The sequence below is a fragment of the Myotis nattereri genome (assembly GCF_964212035.1).
Source record: "Myotis nattereri genome assembly, chromosome: 17".
Lineage (NCBI taxonomy): Eukaryota > Metazoa > Chordata > Mammalia > Chiroptera > Vespertilionidae > Myotis > Myotis nattereri.
Genome location: NC_138092.1, coordinates 3,714,171 through 3,740,142, shown reverse-complemented (window position 1 = coordinate 3,740,142; position 25,972 = coordinate 3,714,171). Strand labels below are relative to the sequence as shown.

General features: G+C 58.9%; 2 protein-coding genes across 3 annotated transcripts in view; one reads left to right on the top strand and one right to left on the bottom strand.

The window, feature by feature from the left end:
• Nucleotides 1–8,741, bottom strand: part of SLA (Src like adaptor) — a 28,634-nt gene extending 19,893 nt beyond the window's left edge. Inside the window, exon 1 of one of the 2 annotated variants that reach the window (XM_081111235.1) lies at nt 8,363–8,741. The gene's annotated coding sequence lies outside the window, so the exon portion shown is untranslated. The remainder of the gene's footprint in view (nt 1–8,362) is intronic. The other variant, XM_081111236.1, reaches the window with a different exon arrangement.
• The window catches only part of TG (thyroglobulin), a gene marked incomplete at its 5' end in the record, with an annotated part of 153,179 nt that overhangs the window by 114,697 nt on the left and 12,510 nt on the right, over nt 1–25,972 (top strand). Inside the window, 2 exons of the mRNA XM_081111085.1 lie at nt 20,520–20,684; nt 21,650–21,817. Coding sequence (XP_080967211.1) covers nt 20,520–20,684; nt 21,650–21,817 — 333 coding nt within the window. The remainder of the gene's footprint in view (nt 1–20,519; nt 20,685–21,649; nt 21,818–25,972) is intronic.

The window sequence follows — 25,972 nt, the reverse complement described above, 5'->3', positions numbered from 1 at the left end:
GTTTCAGGGGCACAGCGTACTGGTTACACATGTATAACACTTACGCAGGGATCGCCTGGTACCGTATACAGTCGTTGCGCTAGGATGGACTCTGTTCCCCACGCGGTACTTTCCCCCCCGGGGAATGCTTTCATACCTGGCGATTTGTTAATCCCTTCCCCCTTGCACCCCCCCTATCCTCCCCACCCCCCCGCCCATCTGGCGACCATCAGTTTGTTCTCTGTGTGTAAGAGTTCATTTTAGTTGTGTTTGTTCATTTTGTTCTCTAGATCCCACCTACCGGGGAAATCATCCACTATTTGCCTTTCTCTGTCTGACTTATCTCACTTAGCATAATACCCTCTAGGTCCATCCATATTGTGGCAAAGGCAATATTCCATTCTTTTTTATGGTTGAGTAATATTCCATTGCATAGATTTCATGGTAAATATCTCACTGTATTTCTTCTTCTTCCTCTTCTTCTTCTTCTTCTCCTCCTCCTCCTCCTCTTCCTCCTCCTCCTCCTCCTTCTTCTTCTTCTTCTTCTTGTAAAGTCCCTGCAGCCTAACCCCATTGTTCAGTGAAGGAAGCTGAACCTCAGAGAGGGTAAGGGACTTGTCTAAGATCACACAGCATGGAACCATGGGCCTGGGATTTAGACCCCACGTGCTAAGTCTCTGGTTTGTTCCGTATGGTTCGGGTTCTGGCTCAGAACATGTAAGCTAGGCGACCTTGGGCATGGGGGTTGCCCCTTCCTGCCTGATGGGGGAATAATAGTAAAATGACCTTGGGTTGTGGCTGCGAAATGAGCAGATAAAGCAGGTGACACACGGGAGAGCGTGGCCCGGCAGGAAATCCAGGCCAGTTACTGCCGTTTCGAGTGCCTCTCCCGATTGTCCTAATGGCAGGAGGTTCGCACTGTGGGCCCTCCTACGCCGGCGTGAGAAAGGGACTGAGAGACTGCGGAGTAACACTGTCCTCCCGCTGACCGAAGCGCAGAGACCCGCCCCGGAGCTTGCCTGTCTCCTGGGGACAAAGCGGAGAATCGATGGGCAGGTCCCCGCCTGTGCAGCCCAGCCATGACCTTGCTGCATCCTGTTCCTTGTCCGCAGTTCAGGATCAAGGCCTCAGGAGTCCGAAAGGGCCCAAAAGCCAGCCAACCCAGCCCCACCCGGCCGGCCTTAAATCCCTCCTCTGCACACACCTGCAGGTTCTAGGACACTCTCTACGCTCAGAGCAAGGCCTCAGAGGGCCAGGGAGGCCTGCACCACTTCCTCATTGTGTGGGGAGGAAGGAGAGGCGGGATCCCTCGTATGTTCCCCATGCCTTCCCGGAGCCGAGCAGTCAGCCCAGGCCCTCAGCCTCCCACCCGTCATTGCCAAGGCCATTGGGCTGCTGGAGGGAGCTCCCAGGACTGGCTGGGGGAGGGGGGGATAGGGGGAGTTCCCAGGACCAGCTGGGGGAGGAGTGGGGGAGCTCCCAGGACCATCTGCTGAGGGGGCGGGGAGGTGCCTTCAGGGCAGTCATGCAGAGATGACCCTGAACTGTATGTGGGCCTCCCCTTCACTCTCTCATGTCCCCACCTTGCAGAGCACAGCACTGTCACCCACTCTCCTGACAATGTCCCGCCGTGTCCTGCAGTCGAACACGGGGTCTAGGACCGGCTAAGACAGGGATTGTGCCTTTAACCCTCTCCCAGCGCCCATCACCCCAGGCTTCCCAGGGCCCGTCCCTCACCTGTCTTCCCTTCCCTCCCGCTCCATGTCCTTCTCCGAGTCACATCCAGCCCATCCCTCCCTTCACATCCCGCCTCCAGCAAACGGCTCAGGAAAAGTCTTGGCACCTGCGTCACTGAATTCTAACTGCACCCCCCACCCCCCATAGCTCGTTAATTCTCAAACATTCCTGGGCTGTTTGGTGTTTTTTTTTTTTTTTTGGGGGGGGGGGGTACATGGAATCCAGTACAGGAAATTTTTTAAAAGATTTGAAACTCACATTTTTCAGATGGGAAAACTGGGCACCCTCCAAGCAAAGAAACATACCCAGCGTCTCGCCGTGAGAAGGGTGCAGCGGGCCCCCGGCGCCCGGGTTCTTCTACTGTGACCCTCGCCCTCTCCCTGCCTCCGTGGGCCGGCGGGCATGCAGGCCGGGCGGGCTGGGCTCCATGCCCACCGCAGCGCACACTGGCGCGGAAAACCCACCCGCGGGCTTCCCCAGCCCCTTCTCGGTCTGCTCACCAGCTTCCCATCATCCAGGAAGGAGTTAACGCAGCTGAAAGAGGCATTTATTGTAGGAGAGTGAGAAGTGCCCCCGAGAGGGAGCGCAGGGTCTCCCTAATGAAATGGCTGCACCATTTGATTTAATCGGTGGCAGTTTTACGCAGGAGCTGGAGGTGGGAGAGGGTGTGAGCCGTAATTGCTTCTAGGAACAGCGAGGAGAGGGCACGAGAGAAATGAGTTCATCAGCATCAGCGCCAGCGGTTCCTGATTCTCTCTCCCGCCTCTTGGTGCCGTCCAAGGGCCAGAACCAGAACCGGGACTTGCCTCTGACTTGGCACCCTAGTCTTTGGACCACGCTCTGCTCTCTTCTGCGTGTGATCTTGGGCCTCCATTTACTCCTCTACACAATGCGTGTGTGTGTGGGGGGGGGGGGGAGGGGGCGGGGAGATGCTCTCCAAAGAGAGAGCCCCTCCATTAAACCAGCAATCAAGACTCGGTGGCTTTTTGAAAATCATGAATAAGAGGAAAGACGCCCTCGCTCTCTAGGCCGTCTCACTAGACAGAACACTAGCCTCGTCCTTCTGCTCCTCGGGATGGAGGGAGGGCCGTGCGTGCTGCTCTGCGCCCGCCTTCGGGGGTGGGGGGGCAATCAGCAGATGCCTTTGTGCTTCACCTCCCAGCATCCCGGAGGCCGAGGTTCCTCCGTGACCTTCCCTTCCCGGGGGGAGGTCAGGGGGTCAGCTCAGCAGCCCAGGCTCCCAGAGCTGGGACCCCGCGGAGCAGGGGTGCGGGGGGGGGGGGGCACACCTACCTCTCTGACTTCAGGACCCACGCCGCCCTTTCCCCAGCCGTGCTGTCCCCTCGGGGAGGAAGAACGCTCACGGGGAGCTCTGGCCCAGGAGTGGCCGCCGCCACTGGCGGGACCGCTGGCAAGGAGAGGTCACCGCGGCAGGCAGGGAGGTGCTGGCAGGAATGTGGGACGCGCCTGCCCCGCTGGGTTTCTGTGGGAGCCGCTGGAAGCCTTTCACCCTGTGCTCCCCGTTATCTTGTAAACGCGGGTCAGGCTTCTGGAGCCAGGCCTCGCTGTCGGAATGGAAGGGCGCCTGAACCCCTCATGTGTGTAAAGGGGGGGCAGGCTGGACTCTAGTAGAACCAGGCACCGTGGGAAACCCTGCTAATGGCTGGAAGAAGGAAATTCGCTCAAGGATTCAGCCCTCCCGTCAGCCTTAGAATTTCTTCCACGAAGTGTGAGAGCTCCGAGCCCATTCCCAGGACCCGCTTCTCAAGTGGGAGCTATGCCATGAGTGGGAAAACCCACTCACCATTCACCGTCACCGTCACCGACCGGCAGCCCCCAGGCAGCCAGAGCCACGCCGTCTGGCGATGGGCCCTTCCTCCCGGCTGGGCTCCGGCCTCAGCATGCTATTGCTGCCAGACTGGGTCGCCCACAGCTCCATGTCACAGGCAAGATGATGGAGTGCCTGGTCCCAGGTGGTGGGACCGAGGAGAGGGGAGGCTAGGTCCCCGCCAGGTCTGCCTGGCCCACCTGTGCCCTCAGCCCCCCTGAGACTCTATCCGCTCTGCCTTCCTGCCCCGGGCCTAGTGTAAGGAGGCAGCAGAAGTGGTCTCTAAAGGTCCTCAGAGCAGACTCAGGGGACTGTGAACTTCTGGGTGAAACTGCGACAAGGGCACGGAGGTCCCCAGGGGCCTGCTGGCGGTCAGGGGCCTGTTGGACGCCGGGGGCTGGGATCGGGCCATAGGAGCAGCAGGGCCCAGAGAGGCCGGTGACGGCCGCTCAGACCTCAGCCGCCGTGGCCGGTCTTAGGTGGCCTGTGTCCTCACAGGGCAGCAGGGAGCCCGGCCGGCCGGCGTGGCTCAGTCGCTGAGCGTCGACCTATGAACCAGGAGGTCACGGTTTGATTCCTGGTCAGGGCACATGCCTGGGTTGCAGGCTCCCTCCCCGGTGTGGGGCGTGCAGGAGGCAGCTGATCCATGATTCTCTCTCATCATTGATGTTTCTATCTCTCTCTCCCTCTCCCTTCCTCTCTGAAATCAATAAAAAATATATATATATTTTTAAAAGGCAGCAGGGGATTGTGGGGACTGTGCCATAGCATCATTTTAAGGAACGCTTAATACTATGGGGGTGGGGTGGGGTGGAAGAGAAACTAGCTGAGCTTCTACCATCCCAGTTGCATAAAGCTTCCGTGCATCGATGTAGAAAATACTCAAGGAAGCTCTTTCCAAGATCCCGCCAAGGCTTCTCTGGGTAGTGATTTGATAGAGGCTTTATTGGTTTATTCTTCACATCTTTCCGGGATCTCCAGATTCTCTCCCGCGTGTATGAATTGCTCTTACAATCATGAGCAGAACGTAGCAAGAATAAGGGAGGCTCAAAAGTGGGGAGAGGGGGATTAAGCAGGCCAGACTGAGTTCAGATTCCAGCCCGGCCCCGCTGGCTGTGTGTCCTGTGGCAAGTGACTGCCCTTCCCTGAGCTTCGGTTTTCCAAACCCATAAACGTGAGGCGTGAACACATGCCCCGCGGGACTGCTCGGGGTCTTAAATGACAGAGTACGTCCAGGTGGAGGTGAGTTTGGTGAGCTAGGAGAGCTGAAATGTCACCAAAGCCCGAGTACTCGGGAGACGGGCGGTCTGCTGCCTCGCCGTGCAAGTTGAGCAAACCCCGTCCCCTCCTCGGGCCACAGGGCCCTCCCTCCACTATGACGGGGAAGAGTTGGGCTTGTGAACGTGTCGCTTCTGCTCTCCCTGCTCCTCCGTGATGGTACCCACTACCCGCCCTGTGGACCTGACGTGCCCGGTGCTGCACCAGGCACAGGAGGCGCTGGGATGGGGGCTCCACATCTGTCATTCCCCGGCCAGGGATCTTACAGGATTTCCGGGGGCACCCCACCACATCCTGACCTCGCTCTGCAGGTGCGCCTGCCCCATGACCCACATTGCTCCCTGCTCGCCTCTGGGCAGGTGCAGCCACAGGCCTGCCGCCGCCCCGCCCTGCCCTCCTTTCCCCGCCCTGCCAGGGAGGCTGCTGGGCAGCTCAGGGTGATGGAGAGCAGGCAGCCAGCTCAGGGACCCACCCCCCCCCCCCCGCCGCCTCCTGCCCGACTCAGAGCCCAGGCTCCAGACCCTCGTGGAGGAGGCCTTGGGATCCGCTCATCGGCTTATTTCACACCTGCTGGTTGGAAACCTTAAGAAAGGTCCCCCGAAACTCCAGACATAAAATAGAGAAAAGCCACTGCTGGTTGGGGCTGAGCCAGCGCTCCTGCCTCTTGATGCGACAGCCCAGTCCTGGGAGGTCAGAAAGCACCCGTTGAAAAATAGCAATTGGATGCCCTCATGCTACCAAGAAAAGGCTCAGAGAGGGCGAGCAACCTGCCAAGGGCACGCAGCCTGCACACACCCTGTAAGTGTGCCCGCCACAGAGAGCTGGTGCCCCCACACCCCTGAGTCCTCCTCTGCCCACGGCCTCAGCCGCCTGGAAGGTGCCGGGGAGGGAACTGTGACTTTGCAAAGCTGTTTGATGACAGAAATGAGCTGCCGAGCCCCTGAGGCCTCACAGTGTCTGTCTGTGGCTCTAGTTACCATCATGAAATCAGCCCCCCTCCCCCCGCCTCTGCCCCGCCCCCTGCCCCTGCTCGCTCCCAGCTGGGAGGAAGTGGTTTGGACTCAGTGTACTTACTGCCTCGGAACATTTAGGGAGGAGAGAGAGGGAGGAAGACAGTCACATGGTATGGCCTCGGTGTGTATTTCTTAGTAGAAGGGATGGACGGATGAGTGGAGGGGTGGATGATGGATGGATAAAAGTACTAACAGGGCCCTCAGGTTGCTGACAAGAACCAAAGGGTCTGGCCTGACGCAGTGGAAATTCCTAAGAATGTTCAGCCCCAGCTTCTCTCGCAGCTGGCGGACGCAAATGCTTGCTGCGTGTCAAGCGAAAGATGAAAACCCAGCAGCGTTTATGAATGCAGGAAGCTGGCTGGGGTTTCCTGGAATGAATAATTTCTAAGTCTCTAAGCAGCGCACTCCCCCTGGAAATAATGTTGCCGGCTCTCAACACGCAGAGGGGGAGATGTTGTCTGTGTTAGGAAACCGATGTGCTTGCTGCCGTGCAAACCTACCCACGTCTGCCTGGTTGCCCGTGTCAGGTGGAGAAACATGTAGACATGAGCACTTAGAGATACAGAGAGGGCGTGTATGTATGTAGTTGGGCCCAGTGCGGTGAGCACAGCTGTTAACCTTGACTGCCCAGATCCACCCGCACACCTGGGTGTCCTTCAAGGGCCAGGGTGAAGAATGCTGTGAGTAGCCACTCTGCCACTCTAGCATTTAGCACCTCCTGCTTATTGCCTATGACTTAACCTTGGTACAGAGCCAGCCGTGGGCAAACTACGGCCCGCAGGCCGGATCCGGCCCGTTTGAAATAAATAAAACTATTGAAAAAAAAAAGACTGTACCCTTTTATGTAATGATGTTTACTTTGAATTTATATTAGTTCACACAAACACTCCATCCATGCTTTTGTTCCGGCCCTCCGGTCCAGTTTAAGAACCCATTGTGGCCCTCGAGTCAAAAAGTTTGCCCACCCCTGGTACAGACGCATGAGGAGGCTGGTCTTTTTAAGAAAAGGAAACTGACGCTCAGAGAGGCACAGTGACTTGCCCAGAGTCACACAGCTCACTGGCGGCTGAGCCAGAATGTTGGCTGGCGGGAGGGGGGAGTAGGTGGGGTGGTCGCTGACTTAGAGGCTTTCCAGGAAGCGGTCTCGCTGCCCTGGTGCTGGATCTGTTTAAGACGCAGGAGCCTACAGAGACGCCAGTCTGTCCGTTTCACGGGATTTAGGGTTATCAGTAGCCTGCTTTTCAGAACATATTGCGCGTTCCTGAATAGCATCCTCCTAGCTGGAGAAGACCAGTTACAAGAGATTTTGCCAGAACTTTGATTTGGGCTCACCTGTCCAAACTGAAAAGGACCACAGCCCAGGCGAGAGAAGGCTGCAGCTCAGCATCGCACAGCGAACCACAGAGTGACACTTTTTTTATTTTGGCAGAACGTGGGGTGTGTTTCTCCTGAGATGGAGCGCACTGCTCCAAAGACACACTTTCCCCTTCACACACTCGCTCTCTCCGGGGCTCTGCCCACCCCCACCGCTCTGTCCCGAGAGCGTAATTCTCTCTGCTGTGTGACTTGGACGAATCACTTAACCTCGCTGGCTCTCATTTCCTTATTTGTCAAAAGCAAACAATAATTGTAATCTTGAAGAATTATTCTGAGGATTGCAGGAAAATAGCCTTCCATGCAGCGCACCTTCCCCGCCACTCAGCGTGGCGGACACCACCTCTTCCCACTCCCATGCATGACCCCAATTCAGGACATTCGAGCCCAACGCCATGGTCATTTCCCTGACAACCAGGATTTCTGGACACCTAGGAGCCTCAAAGAATGTGGAGCGTGCCACATCTCTTCAAGAACTTTCGCTCTCCCCAGCCTCTTCTTGCCACACGCCCGCCCCACACACTCACCACCTCCTCTGATTGTCATTGCTTGTTATCATCAAGCCTGGCTGGCATTTTCCCAAAGATGACCCTCACAGCCAGGCTCCCCGAAGCAGTGGAGGGAGCTCAGCCTCTCGGGGCTCCGTGCACCCTCAGACATCACCGCTCTTCCCTGGCAGCATTTACCGAGCACCTACTCTGTGTCTACACTGGCCGGGCGCTTTGCATATGCCAGCTCATGCCACCTTCCCAGCGCCCGGGGGACCTGGCCCCGGGATGTTCACTTTAAGGAGGGGAAATTAAGGCATGACGCAGTTGCAGTGACTCACCCGGGGTCACGGTGCTGGGAGGCGGGAGCAAGCCCGGCGGCCCGCCGGAGGAGGCCTGCCTGTGCCAGGCGGTTCTGGAGCGGCACTCTCTCCTCTGGAGGACGGTGCCCGGCCCACGCCCTCGGCCCTTCTCGCCTGTGGCTATGCACCAGACCCTCCCCGAGAGCCTCGATGTTCCGGGCTCCGTGCTGGAAGGTGGGCCTCCCTGGAGACACTGCCCTGCCTGTTCCCACAGAGCGACTCTCCGTCTCCAAGATCTCACCCCCCTGCACGTCTAAGGGGTCCTGATGGCCCCCCCAGCCCCCCCCACGTCCCCCAAGATACCTTCAAAGGCTGGACATGGTGGCCCCGGGGAGTAGCTGGCGAGGGTCCCCGTCACGGCCTCTCCGTCAGCCGCTGCTGCTGCCGCAGAGTGAGCGGGCGGCCGGGCCTCCGCGGGGTGTAGACAAGCCCATGCTATCGAGAAGAGCAGCAGTTGCTAAACATGCCACACACTTCCTCTGCGAGAGCGAGGAGGCGCGGGCCCCGCGGAGGGGCAGGTTCCTGTTTTCAGCGGGCGCCCAGCAGGCTCCCTTCTGAGGACGCGAGGCGGGCGGCCTGCTGCACGGGGTGCAAAGCACGGGGTGCAAAGCACGGGGGTGCACGGGCAGCTCCGCTCCGCGCGGCCAGGCCTCGCTCAGGCTCGCAGACGCCTTTCGTCTCTAATTAAAAGGCGGGGGAGGCTCCGGGCTGCGCTCACGGCCCCTGGAGCTGGCTGGGTCCACGCGGCGGCAGCTTCTCTTTTCTGAGTTTCCCAATTATCGCGGCTTCCTCATGCCGCTGCCAAGCCAGCCCCAGCGCAGAGCCTGTGGAGGGCAGGTCCTCATGGGCAGAGGCTGAAAATGGAGGCATCGAAGGCCCTCTGCCGAGAGCTGCTGCGGGCAGCCCCCCTGGGCGCGCTGCCCCTGAGTGACTGGGAAGGTCAGGAAACACGGGGTGTAGGTGAACATCGACCACGAACACCTACAAGGTCATGTTGCCTGTGTGATGCTCGACTAGATCCTGGGTCAGGGGACGAGGACTGGGAAGACAGAAAGACTGATGGGTCGGTGGGCGGCACTCAAATATGGGAACCACTGGTCCGATGATGCCGTGCCAACGCTGCTTCTGGTGGGGTGAAGTGCCGCCGTGGGGATGTGGGCGAGGGTGCTGGCTCTTAGCAGACACCTGCTGAGGTGCCAGGAGGCCAGGTGGCGGGTGTCTATAATTTTCAATAGTCCAGGAAGAAAGAGAAAGGGAGCAAGACAGTAAATGTGGCAAAATGTTACTGTTGGAGGGATCTCGGTGAAGAGCACGTGTGCATTCAACGTTTCGATGGGTTTAAATTTTTTAAAAAGTGATGATAGCTAGCCCTGGGCAGCGCGGCTCAGCTGGTCGAGCATCGTCCCCTGCACCGCCCTGAAAGGCCGCCGGTTGGCTTCCCGGTGGGTCGGGACACAGGCCTGGGTTGCAGGCTGGATCCCCAGTGCGGGGTGTGCAGGAGGCCACCGACTGATGTTTCTCTCTCACATCGACATTTCTCTGTCCCTTTCCCTGCCTTTCTCTCTAAAATCAATAAGAACATATTCTAAAAGGAGCAATGTATCACTCCCCACTCATCACAGGCGAGTCTCAAGCAGGAGAGCGCAGGCACCTGGGGCCTCAGGGATTGTGGGTGGCAGAGGTGGAAGCTGCCGGGATGTTGACTCCCGGCAGGACGGCCTGGGGATGGCTGCCTGGGCTGGAACGCCGGGGGACCGTGTGGGGGCTGCTTCACAGAGGTGACAGCAGAGTGGCTTGCCCAGAGTCACACAGCTGGGCCTGGCACGGAACCCGGCCGGTGTCTCTGGCGGCTGACACGCATCCCCAGCCCCACAGGGCCGCCTCGGCCGCCCAGGGAGAGTCATTTAGAAACCTCACTCGGTGTAGTTGTCGACGGTGAATCGAAAACATCGGGCCGCTTCTAAATTTAGAAGGCACTCGGTACTAGAGAGATGCTTCCTCAGACAACTTGAGAAACATGCGCAGGCGCCCTGGGAAGGTACAGAGACAACATTGCAAAAGATGGACGGAGCGGGCCATTCGCCTAGAAGGGGAAGCGCCCGGCAGAGAGATGCATACGTGGAGTTTTCCCCCAAAATTCACACGGAGGCAGAAAGGAGGTGTGAGCTCATAGTCAGAAGCAGGTAACTTAAAAACACACACACACACACACACACACACACACACACACAAACATTTGCCCAGAATCTGCCATGAGTTAGACTAAATTTAGTCCCTTATGTAACATTCGTTCAATGGAACTTCATTTGTTCAATGAGTGCAGCTGTGCACAGCAAGAGCCTCTCTTGGATGGAGCTTACTTTTTGGGGGGAGCCGTGGGATAAGATGGGGATGCGGCAGCTATCGGCGACGGTGACAGCGGGAAGGACAGGAAATGGTTAATGGGGCAGAGGGGCCCTCCTGCAGGGGTGGCGCAGCGCTTAAGCATTGACTTATGAACCAGGAGGTCAGGGCTGGTCAGGGCACAGGCCCGGGTTGTGGGCTCGATCCCCAGTGTGGGGCGTGCAGGAGGCAGCCGGTCCGTGGTTCTCTCTCATCATGGATGTTTCTCTCTCTCCCTCTCCTTCCTCTCTGACATCAATAAACACAGACGTATTTAAGAAAAGGCCGCGGGCTCACAGGCACTCCTTCCCACAGCGGTCAGTGGCTGGGGACGGGCTGTCTACGGAGAGGCCCTCGCTGAGCCCTGCGGGAGGAAGCAGAGCTGCCTCGGACACGCCTGCGCCTGAGAGCCTCCTGTAGGAAGAACTGCCGGCTTCGGGGGCTTGGGGGGCAGACACGTGGGCCCTAAGGAAGCCTGAGTCCGATGGCAGAGGTGACGGCAGGTGGGCAGGGGGACCACAGAGGGACGTTCAGTGAAGGACAGGGTTCGACAGGCGGAGCTGCAGAGGGAGAAGCTCTGAATTTGGAGCCAGGGGACCAGGGCTGCAATATCCGCTCTGCCTGTCGGTGTTGGGTAACGGGGTGGCCTGGGGTGCTCCTGCCCATGTGTCCTGGCCTGGAGGTTTCAGCATGTCCCCTCAGCCCTGGGGAACTGACAGGAACCAGGGAGTTCGAGAAAATGCCCGTAAAAATGTCCCTGCGCTGGAGCCCAGGGAGGGGGCTGGTGTGGAGGTTGGAGCCAAACTTGGCCAGAGATGCCCCCAGCAAGGCCCTCAAGGGTCAGGATGGGGTCAGCCCTGGCCCAGTGACTAGTCAGGAGGCTGAGCTCAGACTCTCGGGGACTCGCAGGTCCCTGGGTGCAGAAAGCACCAGATTTCCAGGGCAGGGCGGGGGTGTTGGGGGGTGTCAGCTCATCACCTAGGAGGGCCAGGCTAATGGCCACGGACAGATCAGCAGGACACCCAAAGGGGTCAAGATTGATCAGTGAAGTCCAGGCTTTACTGAAATGCAATATCCCCCACGTAGACAACTAACTTTGCACACTACGTGGCCGGGAGCTGATGTTACACCCGCAGCAGGGGCTTGCGCAGGTCTCCTAACCCACACAGAGGGAGCCTGTTTCTCTGGCCGCAGGTCCCAGGGGCTCAGGGTCCAGGGTCCAGGAGGTAAGGGGACTCAGTGTCACATGGCCAGGGTGCCGTGTGTAAGCCCCACAGTTTGCAGCTGGGTCCAGTACTCGCAGATGCCCACTTCTGCCTACGGCACTTGTCCTGCTTTCAGCGTAATTGTGGGGACGGCTGGATGCTGGAAAGGCAGCCTCGGGGATGAGTGAAGTTCTCTCCGCGGAGAGAAGCGAGTGGGAGGCGCAGTGAGCGCTGCTGACGTGCCAGGCGTCGCCCTCGGGCCATAATCCGCTGATGGCGTTCTTGAATCCAGAGAGGGCTCAGCCTATGGGACCTTCGAGATCCCGTGCAGCCTACAAGTTCCCTGAGAGCCTAGGCTGTGTCCCTTCCTCGGCTGGACACGCACTGACTCATTCATTCACTCACTGTTTATCCCACGGAAGCCGTGGAGCGCCTGCTGTGTGCGAGGCGCTGCTCCAGGTGCCGAGTTAGAGACACAAGCACGTACGGGAGTGGGGACAGAAGGGCCTCACCTGGGAAGAGAGCTTTGTAAGGTGCCCACGTGACACCAGTGAGCAAACCAAGAGGAAGAAGGACCAGGTAAAGCGAATGCTAAGTGCAGAGGTTCAGGGCCGGAGATGCTTGGGGTACCCCAAAAGGAGGAAAAGAGGAAGGGGAACTAGGATTCCGGGAGCCGGGAAAGATGCTTGGCTGCTGCCTATGGTCCCCACCACAGGGACGTCTGTGTCCCCCTGCACGCAGACAGCCTCCCCACCTCTGCACTGTTTACCTCACCCCTGCCCAGCCCCTGCCGGTGAAGTGCCCCACCTAGAGTTCATCTTGTCCCCCTGTCCTCCCAGAAACCCCAGCCAAAGGGAGTTGCTCCCCCCTCAGAGCACCCCTGGGAGTTTTCCCTGCCCCACGGGAGCAGGACATGCGCATTGGAGTCTGGAACAAGAGGGGGCTTCGAGATATTTGGAAGCTGTGTGATTTGCAAAGTTTTCTGCATCTCTCTGTGCGCCTGTGTAGTGCTGCTATTCCTTTTCCTTCCCAGGTCTGGAGGGTCCTCAGGACAAGGTGTATAGACCCGCTAGCGTGGTGCAAGGCACAGAGTGGGGGTCCACTGGATACGGACGCCACCCACTTTCCTTTCAAAGTGGAGCATAAACTTGGGGGGACAGGGACACATCTCATGCATGACCCCTGAGCCTAGCACCGAGCCTTGCCCCAAAGAGGTGATCCATAATTAGCCACCGAACGAGTGAATGACTGAGTGAGTGAATGAATGAAGGCGAGGGGTCTGCCTTCTAAACAAGAGCCCACACTTTGTGACTATTGCTTTTTCCCTGGGGAAGGTGAGCGGCTGACCATGAACCTCCCTGGGGAGCCATCAGACCCCACTGCTTCTCCAGACACGGGAGTTCGTTCGTATTTCGGGAACCACGTCGGAAGCTGGGGAAGGGGGTCTGTGTGGCTGAGCCGAGGTCTCCAGCTGGAGCGGAACCTACATGTTTATGTCTCTGGGGCCTTCGTGTGTATCTGTGAGAGGCCTCTCGGCCCCGAGTATTCTCAGGAGGAGTAGAAACTTCGTTTCCACTGTCCATTGCGGCCAGGGGAGTTGCACAAACTTGTTGATGGACTAGAGCTGTCCTCTTGCTCAACCCACCTGCCGCCTCCACCGGGGAGGCCACCCGGCTGCTTAGCTTCCTGAGAGTGCTGGAGGAGTCAGCAGACCTCCTGGAGCTGGGGAAGGTCGCTGAGCAGGGCCCATTGCAGCTTTGCAACTTGGCAACTTGCTTCCTAGCTTCCTCTCCATGCACTCATGTACAAACTCTTTTCTTCCCTACATCTGACTCAGCATTCTTTTATTTAAATGAATCTTGTATTCGGAAAAGGGAAGCCTCAGGCCAACAGGAGGCCACGCTCTGGGAGGACAGGGGTGACTGGGAGATGTGTCCTGCCATCAGAGCTCCGTGGACAGGACCAGGGATGACCCGTGAGTCAGGGCAGCGTCGTGGGGGGTCCAGTGAGGAGGGAGCCAAAGGAAATGGCTCTCGAGGTTGCCGTGGCCCCACAGCGTGAGGGAGGGATGATGTCCAGCTCAACCTTGAACTTGAGCAGAGTCCAAGTCCAGGCTAGACGTTTGGCAGTGCTGGCCAGGACGTTCAGTTTGTGCCTGCTCGGTGTGTGTGTGTGTGTGTGTGTATGTGTGTGTGTGTGTGTGTGTGTGTGTGTTTTGTTTTGTTTGTTGGGGTGACTTCTGTTGCATCTTGTCTGGACTTGGAAGTGATCGCAATCATCTCTCATCTTGCCCCTTGAGTCCTCTTTGCTCCTCTCAAACGCACTGGGACAGGCTGGTGAACTGAACCCTCAGGCCAGTCCCCCTCGGTCCTGGCTGCCCCGAGTCCTTGGCGTTTGCCTGGCTTCCTCAGCGGGTCCTCGCTGCCCAGCCCGGCCTTCCTTCCCAGTGGCCTCCACTTCCTCCTAGTGCCTGGGCAGGCGCTGCTGGGTTCACCTCTGGGTTCACCTCTGGGTTCTCTTCACTGTTCCACGGACCCGCACGGCCTTCCCCTCATTTAGGATCTGCCAGAACCAGGAGTGAGGGTCCTGCCGGGGTCCCCTCGGGCTCTGGTCCTCTCACGGCACCGGGCCAGGGTCTGGTGGCGGGGCCGCACTCCCTTAACCCCTGAAAAAGGTGGGGCCAAGCTCCCAGGCTTGCCCTCTGCCCACAGGCGAGGTTCTCCAATTGCCCAGTGGCCTGGAGGCACTGGTGGGGAGGCGGGGAGGGCTGCCGCCTAGCCTTTTGCCAGAGCGGCCTGCCACTGTCCCAGAGGCACGGAGTGTCTGTACAGAGGCCCTGGGAGAGGGTCTGCTTGGATTGTGGGCCCAGGGCTGTCGGGACGTCCTCCTTACAGGGGGGTGGGGCTCGACCTGCACCAGCTGCAGCTCATAAAGAAGTGGCCACCGCAGAGGAAAATGCTGAGCCCATCTGAACACAGGAAGCCAAGTGAGTGTGTATGTGTTGGGGGGAAGGGGAGGCTCAGGCCCGGGGTGGGGGGGAAGGGGAGGCTCAGGCCCAGGGTGGGGGGGGAAGGGGAGGCTCAGGCCCGAGGACACAGGCACCAGGCCAGGGCAGAGCCGAGGGCTCCGATCAGCTGGGGGAAGAGCCTCGGGCCCGCCCGTTCATTGGGTCGTTAGTGAAGCTACAGGAATAAGTACCCAGAAGGAGACATCTAGGCACGTACCGGTCATGATCATGGGCTTGCTTCTAAAAGGCAGCATATACCCAGGGTGTGTGTGTGACTGCTCATTGGCAACGGAGGGAGCAGCTCAGGAGCCTGCATTTAAATCCCCTGCGAAATGGGGCGGCCGTCATCCGGGCCGTCACTCAGCGTCGCTTGTGAAGGGCGGTCCCTCCGCCTGGGAAGGCAGCGCTTTTCGGGCGCCAAGCCCTTCAATGGTTTCTGACAGCCAGGGTGACAGAGGCGACTGGCGGGAGCGACGGTGACAGCTGGGAACAGGCATTTGGTCGGGGCTGCAAGGCCCTGCAGGGAACACGACAGGGGAGCGACCTCCCTTCCGAAGGGGCTGCGCTGGGGCCAGCTCCTCTCCTATCTCCCATCCGTGCCTGGGGGTGCCCTGGAGGGGTCCCCGCAGTGCATGCCCGCAGCTAAGGGGGCCAGCGTGTGGCCAAGCCACGTGGAGAGCATGCTGGCCCGTGTCCGCGGGAGGGAGGGTGAGTGCAGAGGGCCATGGCCACCCGTCCCTCTGGCTCGGGGAGGCTGGGCTGGGTGACGGGGCAGGCACGGAGCCTCTCTGAGGCTGTCACTCTTTCACGAAGGGGCCCCTGGGCAGAGGCTCCCTGAGCACAGGTGGGGTCACTGTGCAGAGGGTGAGGTCACAGCGGGCCCCTCGACCCGCTGGCACCTGCCTTCTCTTTCCAGGCGGAGACAGTGGGGGGATGTAAGTCTGTAAGGAAAACACACCGAGGTGCACCCCTCCTGAGGCGGCCGGAGCGAGGGGAAAGGGAAGGGTTTGAAAACACGTGTATTTAGGATGCAGGTGGACTCCAGGCCCTGGGGTGAAGCAGTCCCTCATCCCGTCTCTCTCGCTTTGCTTGTCGTTAACGTTAAATGTTAAAGAGATGGGCAGGGGCACCCCGGAGGGGCCGATTTGCTGGCATCTTTGAGAAGGACCGGTTCCCTCCCTTTACTCTGCGGGTGGAGAACATGAAGGCTCACAGAGGGTGTAAGAGATGTTTGTGGATTCAGACCTCGCACCCGGGCTGGTCTGATTCTAAAACCCAGGCCCTTGCTCACCACATACCCGCCAGCCGCGCCGCACTCCACGGTATCAGACTGTGCCACCAGAGAGGCCGTCAGGAAAGTGAAAAGACAACCCGTGGACTGGGAGCCAGTGCGCACAGACCACACGTCTGAGGAGGGACGTGCATCCAGAGCATATAGAGAACACTCGCCGCTCAATCACAACAAGACAAACAACCCAACTTAGCGTTGGGCCAACGACCCGAACAGACGATTCTCCAGAGCAGATGGACAGAGGGCCGTACGCACCAGGAAAGGTGCGCACCACCATCCGCCATTAGGAAGATGCACCTCACACGCACAGCGCACAGCGAGGCTCCGCTCCCGGCCCCCCGGGGGGGCTGTGACAGGTTCCGCTCCCGGCCCCTCGGAGGCTGTGACGGGTTCCGCTCCCAGTCCCCCGGGGGGCTGTGACAGGGATGCACAAGGGGATACCGTGTTGGTGGGGCGGGCGTGGAGAGCTTGGAACATGCAGGCACTGCCTGAGGGCGCATAACAGGGCGTCGCTGCTTTAGAAAACATTTTGGCAGCTTCTCAAATGGTCGGACATAGAGTTACCTTCTGACCCAGCCATTCCACTCCTAGGTATACAACCAGGAGAAATGAAAACATGCCCTCCCACCCACACCCCCACCCCCACCCCCACACACACAATGGACCAGGCTGTTCATCGAGCATTATTTATAATCACCAAAAAGGGGAAACCAGCGACGCCCAGCAGCTGAGTAGATAAAATATTATATATGGGAGCCAGGGGACGGAATTTAATTATGAAGGGAATGGAGTGCCGACGTGCGCCATCACTGGGTGAAGTGGAGGGAGCCGGGCCCAGGAGGCCTCCGATTGGTGGCTCCATTTACATGAAATTTCAGAGAAGGCAACTCTGCAGAGACAGGAAACAGATTAGCGATGGCCTGGGGCTGGGAGTGACTGCTCATGGGCACGCGGCTGCTTTGCGGACGAGGAAAGTGCTCTAAAATTAGATGGCGGTCATGGTGACAGGGCTCCGTGCCTGGAACTGAAAGCCATGGGCGTGTGGGCTTTGAGTGAGAGAACTCTATGCCACGTGAGCTCTACCTCCATGAGACCCTTTCAAACAGGCCGCTGCAGGGGCCCGGAATCAGAGCTTAAAATGCCACCGATGTAATACAAGCGTGTGTTCCTTCAAGAGAGAGTCCCACATGCATATCTTCCATGGGAAACCATGAAAACGTTGTGGGAAAAGATCACGCAATACACTTTTATGTCTCAGGGAAAAGGTATCCCTTGTGACCCAGGGATTCTGTGGCCTATCAGGAAATCAGCATGAATATGTGGACAGATTTGCCGGTGAATATGTGCTTCGCGGTGCTGCCTTAAGCATCCGAACATGAGGAGCAAGGGCTAGCACTCTGAGCCCGTGCACTCTGAATGCGCCCCATGTGCCACGAGAATCCTCTCCTTTCTTCACGACAATGGCCCTGGCGGAAGCTGTCAGCATCGTCACGCTCCCGACAGATGAAGGAAGAGCCCCAATCAAACAGCCACGCGTCGGAGCTGGGGTCTGCACCCCCGTCTGTCACCCGCCACGACCGGCAGGCACTCCTGCCTGCGCCCCCTCCCTCGCAGCCAAAACACCAGATTGCACGCTGGCACTGGAAGCAGCACATTCACAGGTGTCAGCCGGTGGCACTCACCAGGGGCTGTTAGGAAAGAGACAGGCTCACGCCCGTCCCAGCACTGGGCCTGCAGACTCACTGGCAAGGAAGTGCCCGGCCCCGCCTGGACATTTGTCGCAGAAATTTCCCCATCCGGGTTGTGGTCAGTGACTTCTCCATGGAAGGCCTATGAGTGGCTCCCCCGGCAAACTCTGAGGTGTCCGTTTCAAGAAAATCTGAGTGTGTGTGTCTGTGTGTGAGTGTGTCTGTGAGTGTGCGTGTCTGAGTGTGTGTATCTGTGTGAGTGTGTCTGTCTGTGAGTGTGCGTGTCTGTCTGTGAGTGTATGTGTCTGAGTGTGTGTATCTGTGTGTGTCTGTCTGTGAGTGTGTGTGTCTGAGTGTGTGTGTGTCTGTAAGTTTCTGGGTGTGCATCTGTGTGAGTGTGCGCTTCTGTTTGTGACTGTGTGTGAGTGTGTGTGTGACTGTGACTGTGTGTGTGTCTGTGTGTGACTGTGACTGTGTGTGTGTCTGTGTGTGTCTGTGACTGCGTGTGTGTGTGACTGTGACTGTGTGTGTGTCTGTGTGTGTCTATGACTGCGTGTGTGTGTGACTGTGACTGTGTGTGTGTGACTGCGTGTGTGTGTGACTGTGACTGTGTGTGTGTCTGTGTGTGTTTGTGACTGCATGTGTGTGTGACTTTGACTGTGTGTGTGTGTCTGTGTGTGTCTGTGACTGCGTGGGTGTGTGACTGTGACTGTGTGTGTGTGACTGCGTGTGTGTGTGACTGTGACTATGTGTGTGTCTGTGTGTGTTTGTGACTGCGTGTGTGTGTGACTTTGACTGTGTGTGTGTGTGTGACTGTGACTGTGTGTGTGTCTGTGTGTGTTTGTGACTGCGTGTGTGTGTGACTTTGACTGTGTGTGTGTGTCTGTGTGTGTCTGTGACTGCGTGGGTGTGTGACTGTGACTGTGTGTGTCTGTGTGTGTCTATGACTGCATGTGTGACTGCGTGTGTGTGTGACTGTGTGTGTGTGTCTGTGTGTGTGTGTGTCTGCGTGTGTGTGACTGACTGTGTGTGTGTCTGTGTGTGACTGCGTGTGTGTGTGACTGTGTGTGTCTGTGTGTGTCTGTGTGTGTGTGTCTGTGTGTGCTTGGACAGGGGCCTCATGAGGTCACCCCAGCCGGTGGCTCACTGAGGTCAAGGCCCCTCGCATGTGCTGAGGCTCCGGGAGAAAAAGCAGTGCTCAGCAATTGTGGTCTCGCCCTGCACTATTTTTAAAGTTCAGAAAACACACAAAACGAACGGAAACTCATTGCCACTGAATAGCTAGGTCAGATTTAGATAAAATACCGGCCCAGGGCCCAGGCTGCTGGCGTGACTGGGCAGGGTGACAGGACCAGCTCCTCTGAACCCACAGAGTCCCGTGAGCATCAAGGGCACCAACAGCAACACCAACTCCTCCCCACCCCACCCCCACCCCGGGCTGAGGACGCCCGCCCGCCCTGCCCCCTCACGGCATGTGAGGCATGGTTATCACTCCCATCCAGATGAGGAGATGAGGCCCCGGATGTCAGCCCCGCACCCCTGTCCAAGGTCCCCTCGTCCGTGGGGAACAGGGCTGGGGCTGGAACCCGGTCCTTCTGCCCCCAGGCCCCTGCTCTTGGTGGGGCTCCGCCCAGCACCCCTCCCCCAACTCCCTGTCTCCACCCAAGTGCTTTCAAGTGGGGGCTGAGCCCGCTGTTGGCTCTTTAACCACCGATTTTCCATGAAGAGGGAAGTTTTGTGCAGAAAGATCAATGAAAACAAAATGCTCGGGGAGGAAAGTTCTCTGAGCCACCGTGCAGTATCCGCGAGCCCCCGCCTCTAACCACTTCCTCACACATCAGGAGCCCTGGCTTTTTATAGCTGGGACGGCGTAGAAAACACCAGAGGGCCCATCCCCAGTCCACAGCCCCGCAGCCCCCCTGCTCGGCGCCCCACCGCAGCCCAGCCGCGGACGGCCTGGTCAGCCCACAATTTAGAATGTGGGGCTTTGACCTGGAGTACTTTAAGCACGTGGCCACGCACGTGTGTGTGCATATGTATGTGTGTGCATATGCGAGCATGTGTGCGCACATGTGTGTATGTGTGTGCATATGTGTGCACACACTGTGTGTGTGTGTTCTCTTGAGTCAGAGCACACGCAGCGATGCTCAGAAAAGCCGGCCCCTGCTCGTTGGAAAGCTGAACCGGGGGCAGTCATCCTGCCACCATGTGTGGGCACCACTGCTGACCTCCCAGCCCGCGCTGGCTGGGCGTTTATGTCACTGCCGCTCGCAGGTTCCCACCACGAGCCCGCAACCTCCCTCGCTCACAGATCTGGGCTCAGAGCCCCCCTGCAGGCCCCAGCACGGGCAGCCTGCGCCCACCCTCCGTTCTCAGAGAGGAGACGCTGCGGCACCTGGAGGCTTACAGGAGACTTGCCGTGATTGGCCGGTTCTTTCACACTGACTGCGTCCCCCCGGGCTCCTAGGTGGGCATCTAGTTTACACCCAAGTCCATCTTCCCTGAGCCAAGGGCTTGCTCGTCAGGGAGCCCCGGCGGTGGTGGTGGGACACGGAGCCACTTTCGCAGACTCCCCTCCCCAGCTCGGATCTTGGTCCCCGTTCAGCCACCGTCAGCGCTTTGCCTCCACATGCAGCCGTAGTCCATAGCGAAGACGGACGGCCACCCGGTCCAGCGTGCTCACCTCACAAACGAGGAAACTGAGGCGGAGGGGACATCCGTTCACGGCCTCACAGCATGTGGATGGCATATTGATCCGTCCCGACCTCCCGAATGCCTGTGGCACCTCCGGGCAGGGTCCTGGCCTCCTACTGTGCCCTCAGGTCTCGGGCTGAGCAGGAGGAGGGAGGGATGGAGACTCTCAGCCCCATGTCTGCTCTCTCCCCAGGGTGGCTCCGCGCTCTCCCCCGCCGCCGTCATCAGCCCGGAGCGGGCACAGCAGCAGGCAGCTGCCTTGGCACAGGAGGTTGGCTGTCCCACCTCGCCCATTGAGGAAATGACATCCTGCCTCCGCCAGAAGCCCGCCGACGCCCTCAACGACGCCCAGACCAAGGTGGGCACGCATGTGCCAGTTGGGAAGGGGCATTGTCCAAATGTTTACAAATGGAAACCCGGGCCTGGGAAGGAGACCTGGCCGGCCCGAGGCCACACGCTCCCCGCCCCCAGTGCTGCGCACGAGGGTGCGGTGGGCCACGCGTGGGTGCTGAGTGCAGCAGCTCCGGGTGCCTGGGAGCCTGTGTGTAAAGTGGGGGTAGCGGGTGGGCCTTGGAGGGTAGGAGATGACGGTGAGGTGATGTGAGTGAGGGTCTCGCCTGGGCGGGGACCGTGCTGAGGGTCACAGTGCTGCTGCCACGGAGCTGGGCCCTGCCCCTGCGCCTTAGACAGGCAGCTGGGTGCTCCCTTCTCCTGCCTGCAAGGACCCAGCCCCCGTCTCTCACTGGCCCTGACGTGAGTGAAGGGGACGCCAGCAGGGACCACTGCTGTCGTCTGAGCTGGTGGCCTGGTCCCTTCGGCAATCCGCCTGGACTGGCAACCGCCCTGGGGCCGAGCCTCAGGTCCCCGATGGGAGCACACGGGAGCAGTGGAGCCCGCCGGTGGTCCGTTGGGCCATGAGAGGTCCGAAAGGCTGGCGACCACTGCACTGGAGAGTGGCCGAGGCTGACCCATTTCCCTGCGACCTCCCTCCTGCCCCAGGCCACCGGCCCCGCCTCGATCTCTCTCTCCTCCGCCCAGTTCACACCTGGGCGCAGGCTTACCCAGTCCCCCTGGGGTGTGGTCACCTCGGAGGGGGCTCTGGAAGCTCCCCTGGACCAGTCATTGCTCAGAGCCTCACCCACCTTCCAGCCCCTGCCACTGTCCCTGGTCGTTTTACTCTGATTTCCTGGGAAAGCCGCAGATGGGACGCCGGCACCATGTCCATGATGGTTTAGCGAAGCAACACTGCTAGTTGTTTCAGCCCCATGTCCTTTAAAAAGAGTGAGCTCAGTCTAATCAGCGCCATTCCTCTGCACCCACCAGCTCCTGGCCGTGAGCGGCCCCTTCCACTACTGGGGCCCGGTGCTCGACGGCCAGTTCCTGCGAGAGGCTCCGGCCAGAGCGCTGCAGAGGGCGCCGCGGGCCACAGTCGACCTGCTCCTCGGGAGTTCACAGGACGACGGGCTCATCCGCCGGGCGAAGGCCGTGAAGGTAGGTGGGGTGGGGGTGGGGGTGGGGGGCCTCAGAGGGCCCTGTGGGGTGTGACCCTGGCTCTGGTCCTCAGGGTCTGGCCTTGGTCAAGAGTCACTGACTGGCCCTGGCCAGTTTGGCTCAGTGGATAGAGCATTGGCCCGTGGACTGAAGGGTCTGGGTTTGATTCTAACTAAGGGCATGGACCTCAGTTGCAGGCTCGAGTCGGGGTGCGTGCAGGAGGCAACCAATCCATGTGCCTCTCTCACATCGATGTGTCTCTCTCGCCACCCACCCACCCCCTCTGTCTAAAAATCAATGGAAAAAATATCCTTGGGCGAGGATTAACCAAAAAAAATAGAGAATCATTGACCTACTCGCTCATTTACAAAACAATCGCTGACTAACTACTCTGCGTAAGGCTCTCTAAGGAGTGTGGGGGGTGGTCACAGGGTTGGGGTTCAGAAACAAGACACGTGCAGAACCGTGAGCAGCACAGCCACAGCCACAGCCACAGCCACAGCCACAGCCACAAATGGCTCCGGGAATGGATCCCCGTGGGAAACGGTGAGCACTGGCCAATCAGGGGCTCCGGAGCTCCAGGTCCCACCCTGCGGACACCCTGTGCCATGAAGGATGCTCGGCCGCAGAGAGTGGGAGAGGAGAGGCAGCTGGATGGCAAAGGGGCGCTGTTCCCCAGTCGTGGCAGGGAACCCCCAAAGGCAGCCTTCCAAGCCAGTATTTTTAAACCCAGGAGAGCGGGTGCCTGGCGCCTGGCAATGCGGTTTCGTGCGGCTCGGTGTGGACACAGCAGAGAGGGAAAAGCTGTGAGCTCATTTATCGGCCTGAACACACTTCCTGCCCCGGCCAGGGCCTCAGCTCCCCTCACTAGGATGCGGCTCATCCTGCAAGATGCCAAGCCCACCCTCCGGCCCACCCCGCCCTCCTCGTCACTGCTCTGGACAGGCCCTTGGGCTGTCACCCCTGGGAGGGTGACCCAGTGCCTGGCACACAGTGAGGACACACACGCCGGCCACGGGGCCCGTCTGCCTGGCTCTGCCAAATATAAGGCAGCAGAACTGGAAGGAGCAACAACCACAAAATCGCTCATGCAAACGGGATCTCGTGTTCCCTTGCGCTGTCCTGTTCCCTCGGGTGCTGTCTCACCGGGGGTGTCGGCCTTCAGCGAAGGAGCACCGCGTGGACGGGAGAGACACACAGGGCATTTATCGCGGGAGTTATTGCAGTGAAACATTGGAAGCAGCTCAAATGTCCATTAGCAGAGCGACGGCTGAATAAACGAAGGTGCCTGCGAGCCAGGAGAGGTTAATGGGGACGGAGAGAGGAGCTCCCTCCCTCTCGCTGGCCCGAGGAAGGCCTGCGACACGGTGTCCGATGGGATCAAGGACTGAGAACACAGCCCTAGCGGTGTGGCTCAGTGGATAAAGTGTCGGCCTGCAGACCGAAGGGTCCCGGGTTCCATTCTGATGAAGGGCACAGGCCCTGGTTGTGGGCTGGATCCCTGGGTGGGGGGTGCAGGAGGCAGCCGATCCATGATTCTCTCGCACCATTGATGTTTCTATATCTCTCTCCCTCTCCCTTCCTCTCTGAAATCAATAAAAACGAGAACGTAGAGCAATGTGAAATGAAGGCGGCATTCACATTTTAAAAACAGCCTTTTTGTGTAAAGACGGGAGTGTAACTTCACGTGAATTATGTGGAAGGATGATCGTGTGGAAAGACACAGCCACGCCGCCAGCACCGCGGAGAGTCACACATCGGCCTGGAACGGGCGTCAAGTCTGTTTTCCAGCTCCCAGGCCCGTTTGCCTATCACCCAACACTCAGCGAGGCCACTTACTCCGGGCCAGACCCCGGGCTCAGAGTTTGGGTGTGAATACTAATGCCATCTGCCCACAAGGAGCTCACAGTCAGGGGAGACACAGAGCATGGGGGAAGGAGTCACTGCGGCACAGTTCCTCACACACTGTCTGGAGCGGGGAGGCCGACAGCAGGACGGTGAGGACGGTGGTGGCAGAGGGTCACTGCGCCCACAGGGCCCTGCCAGCCCGAGGGACGGAGATGAGGAACCCCCAGGCCCTTGTCCCCACGCTGCCTGTCAGCAGAGCAGGCAGAGTGTCCTTGGATTGGAATCAGGAGCATCTGCGTTCCCTTAGAGCAGCGGTTCTCAACCTTCCTAAGGCCGCGGCCCTTTAATGCAGTTCCTCATGTTGGGGTGACCCCCAACCATGAAATTATTTTCGTTGCTACTTCACCACTGTAATTTTGCTACTGTTATGAATCGTAAATATCTGATATGCAGGATGTATTTTCATTGTTACACATTGAACATATTTAAGCATAGTAATGAATCACAAAAACAATCTGTAATTATATATGTGTTTTCCAATATGTAATTATAGATGTGTTTTCTTAGGCGACCCCTGTGAAAAGGTCGTTTGACCCCCAAAGGGGTCGCGACCCACAGGTTGAGAACCACTGCCTTAGAGCCTGAGCCTCACTTTCCCAATCTGTAACATGAGGAGATGACTAGTGGACACCCTCAATATTGAGAGGATTCAGATATGCACCACCGTCTGGCAAATAGGATGTGCTCAATAAATAGTAGTTTTGTGCACTTAAAATAGGTCTTTATTATTTTTGTGTTTTTTTAGAGAGAGAAAAGAAGGGAGAGGGAGAGATAGAAACATCGGTGAGCGAGAAACATCAATTGGCTGCCTCATGCACACCCCCTACTGGGATTTGAGCCAGCAACCCGGGCATGTGCCCTGACCGGGAATCAAACCGGCGACCTCTGGTGCCTGGGCCGATGCCCAACCAGCTGAGCCACACCGGCCAGGCTCACTTATCCTGTAACTGTGCTATTATGATTAGTGTTGAAAACTATTGTCCCAGATCCAGAGAATTATCCAGAGAAAGCAAGAGGCATGCACAGAACGTCCGATCAGTGAGCGACCTCCCCTGACCAGAGACCGGTTTCCCAATTGTGGCAGACACCCCCCCACATGCATACACACACACACACACACACAGACACACACACACACACACACACACACGGGCACGCTTCCTCCTCATGCCAGCCCCGCATCAGTACCATCGGAGCCCAACCCACACACACACGTGGTCCAGATTCCAGGGGGAAGTCCCAGGAGGGGCAGGAGCCCCCGCCCCAAGTGCAGCCCCGGGACCCACCTGTCACCTCAGCAGGAATCCACCAAACTCCAAAGACCAAAGAGGGCGGGTGAGGAGGGCGTCCATCAAGTCCCTCAGGACCCTCACTCACCTGCCACCCCTCCCGACGGAGACCCACCCAAGGAGCCCTATGACCCCCCCCGCCCCCCCCCCCCACCGTGAGGTACATACCGTGAGCGTCAGGGCCGCCGAGACGCCGGGAGGGTCCGTCCTGGGCGCGTGAGCGTGTTTCCTGAAGTGGCAGCTCCCCGTTGAAAGTCTTCATCAGTCGCCCAGTGGGATTTCTCTCCCCTTCTCTCTCCCCCTCCCTGACGGTGACACCGACAGTCTGCCTACGCCCCGGCCATTCATTTGCATGAGCAGAAGCACATTTGTTCCAAGACGCGATGTGCCCCCTCCCCCTCCAAGCGCAGCATCTTCAAGGAAGGCAGGAAAAATCCGAAACGGCTGCCTCACCCAGAGCTCGGCCTGGGCCAGGAGCAGATGGAGAGGAGACCTGGGGGGCGGGGTGCAGCAAGCGGCACCTGGCAGCGTGCGATGCTGGCACGGGCCCCAGCAGGGCAGAATCCAGCCTCTGTGACAGATCCTAGCAGCCAACCAGGCAGGAGCCCAGGGAGCACACAGGTGTCCTGAAAAGAGGCGCTGATGTGCGGAATCCGTCCATCAGGGGGTGGGTGGGTGGGGGGGGGGGGGGCGGCGGGGCCAGAGTCTGACCCAGCCCAGGACCTGAAGTCAGAAAATGGGTCTAAGTTCCTGCCTTCAGCCTGAGGATTTGGGCAAGCTGCTTAGCCAGAACTGCAGTTACTTAGCCTTCACGTGGGCACAGTGCGGCCAGCCCCGCCCATCCCCACGCGGCCTGAGAGGGCGCCAGGCCCAGGAGACAGTGTCCAGCACTTGGGCGACCCTTCCTGGCCCCTGGCTCTGGGCTCTGCGAGCATACCCACCACAAGCCTGCGACCAG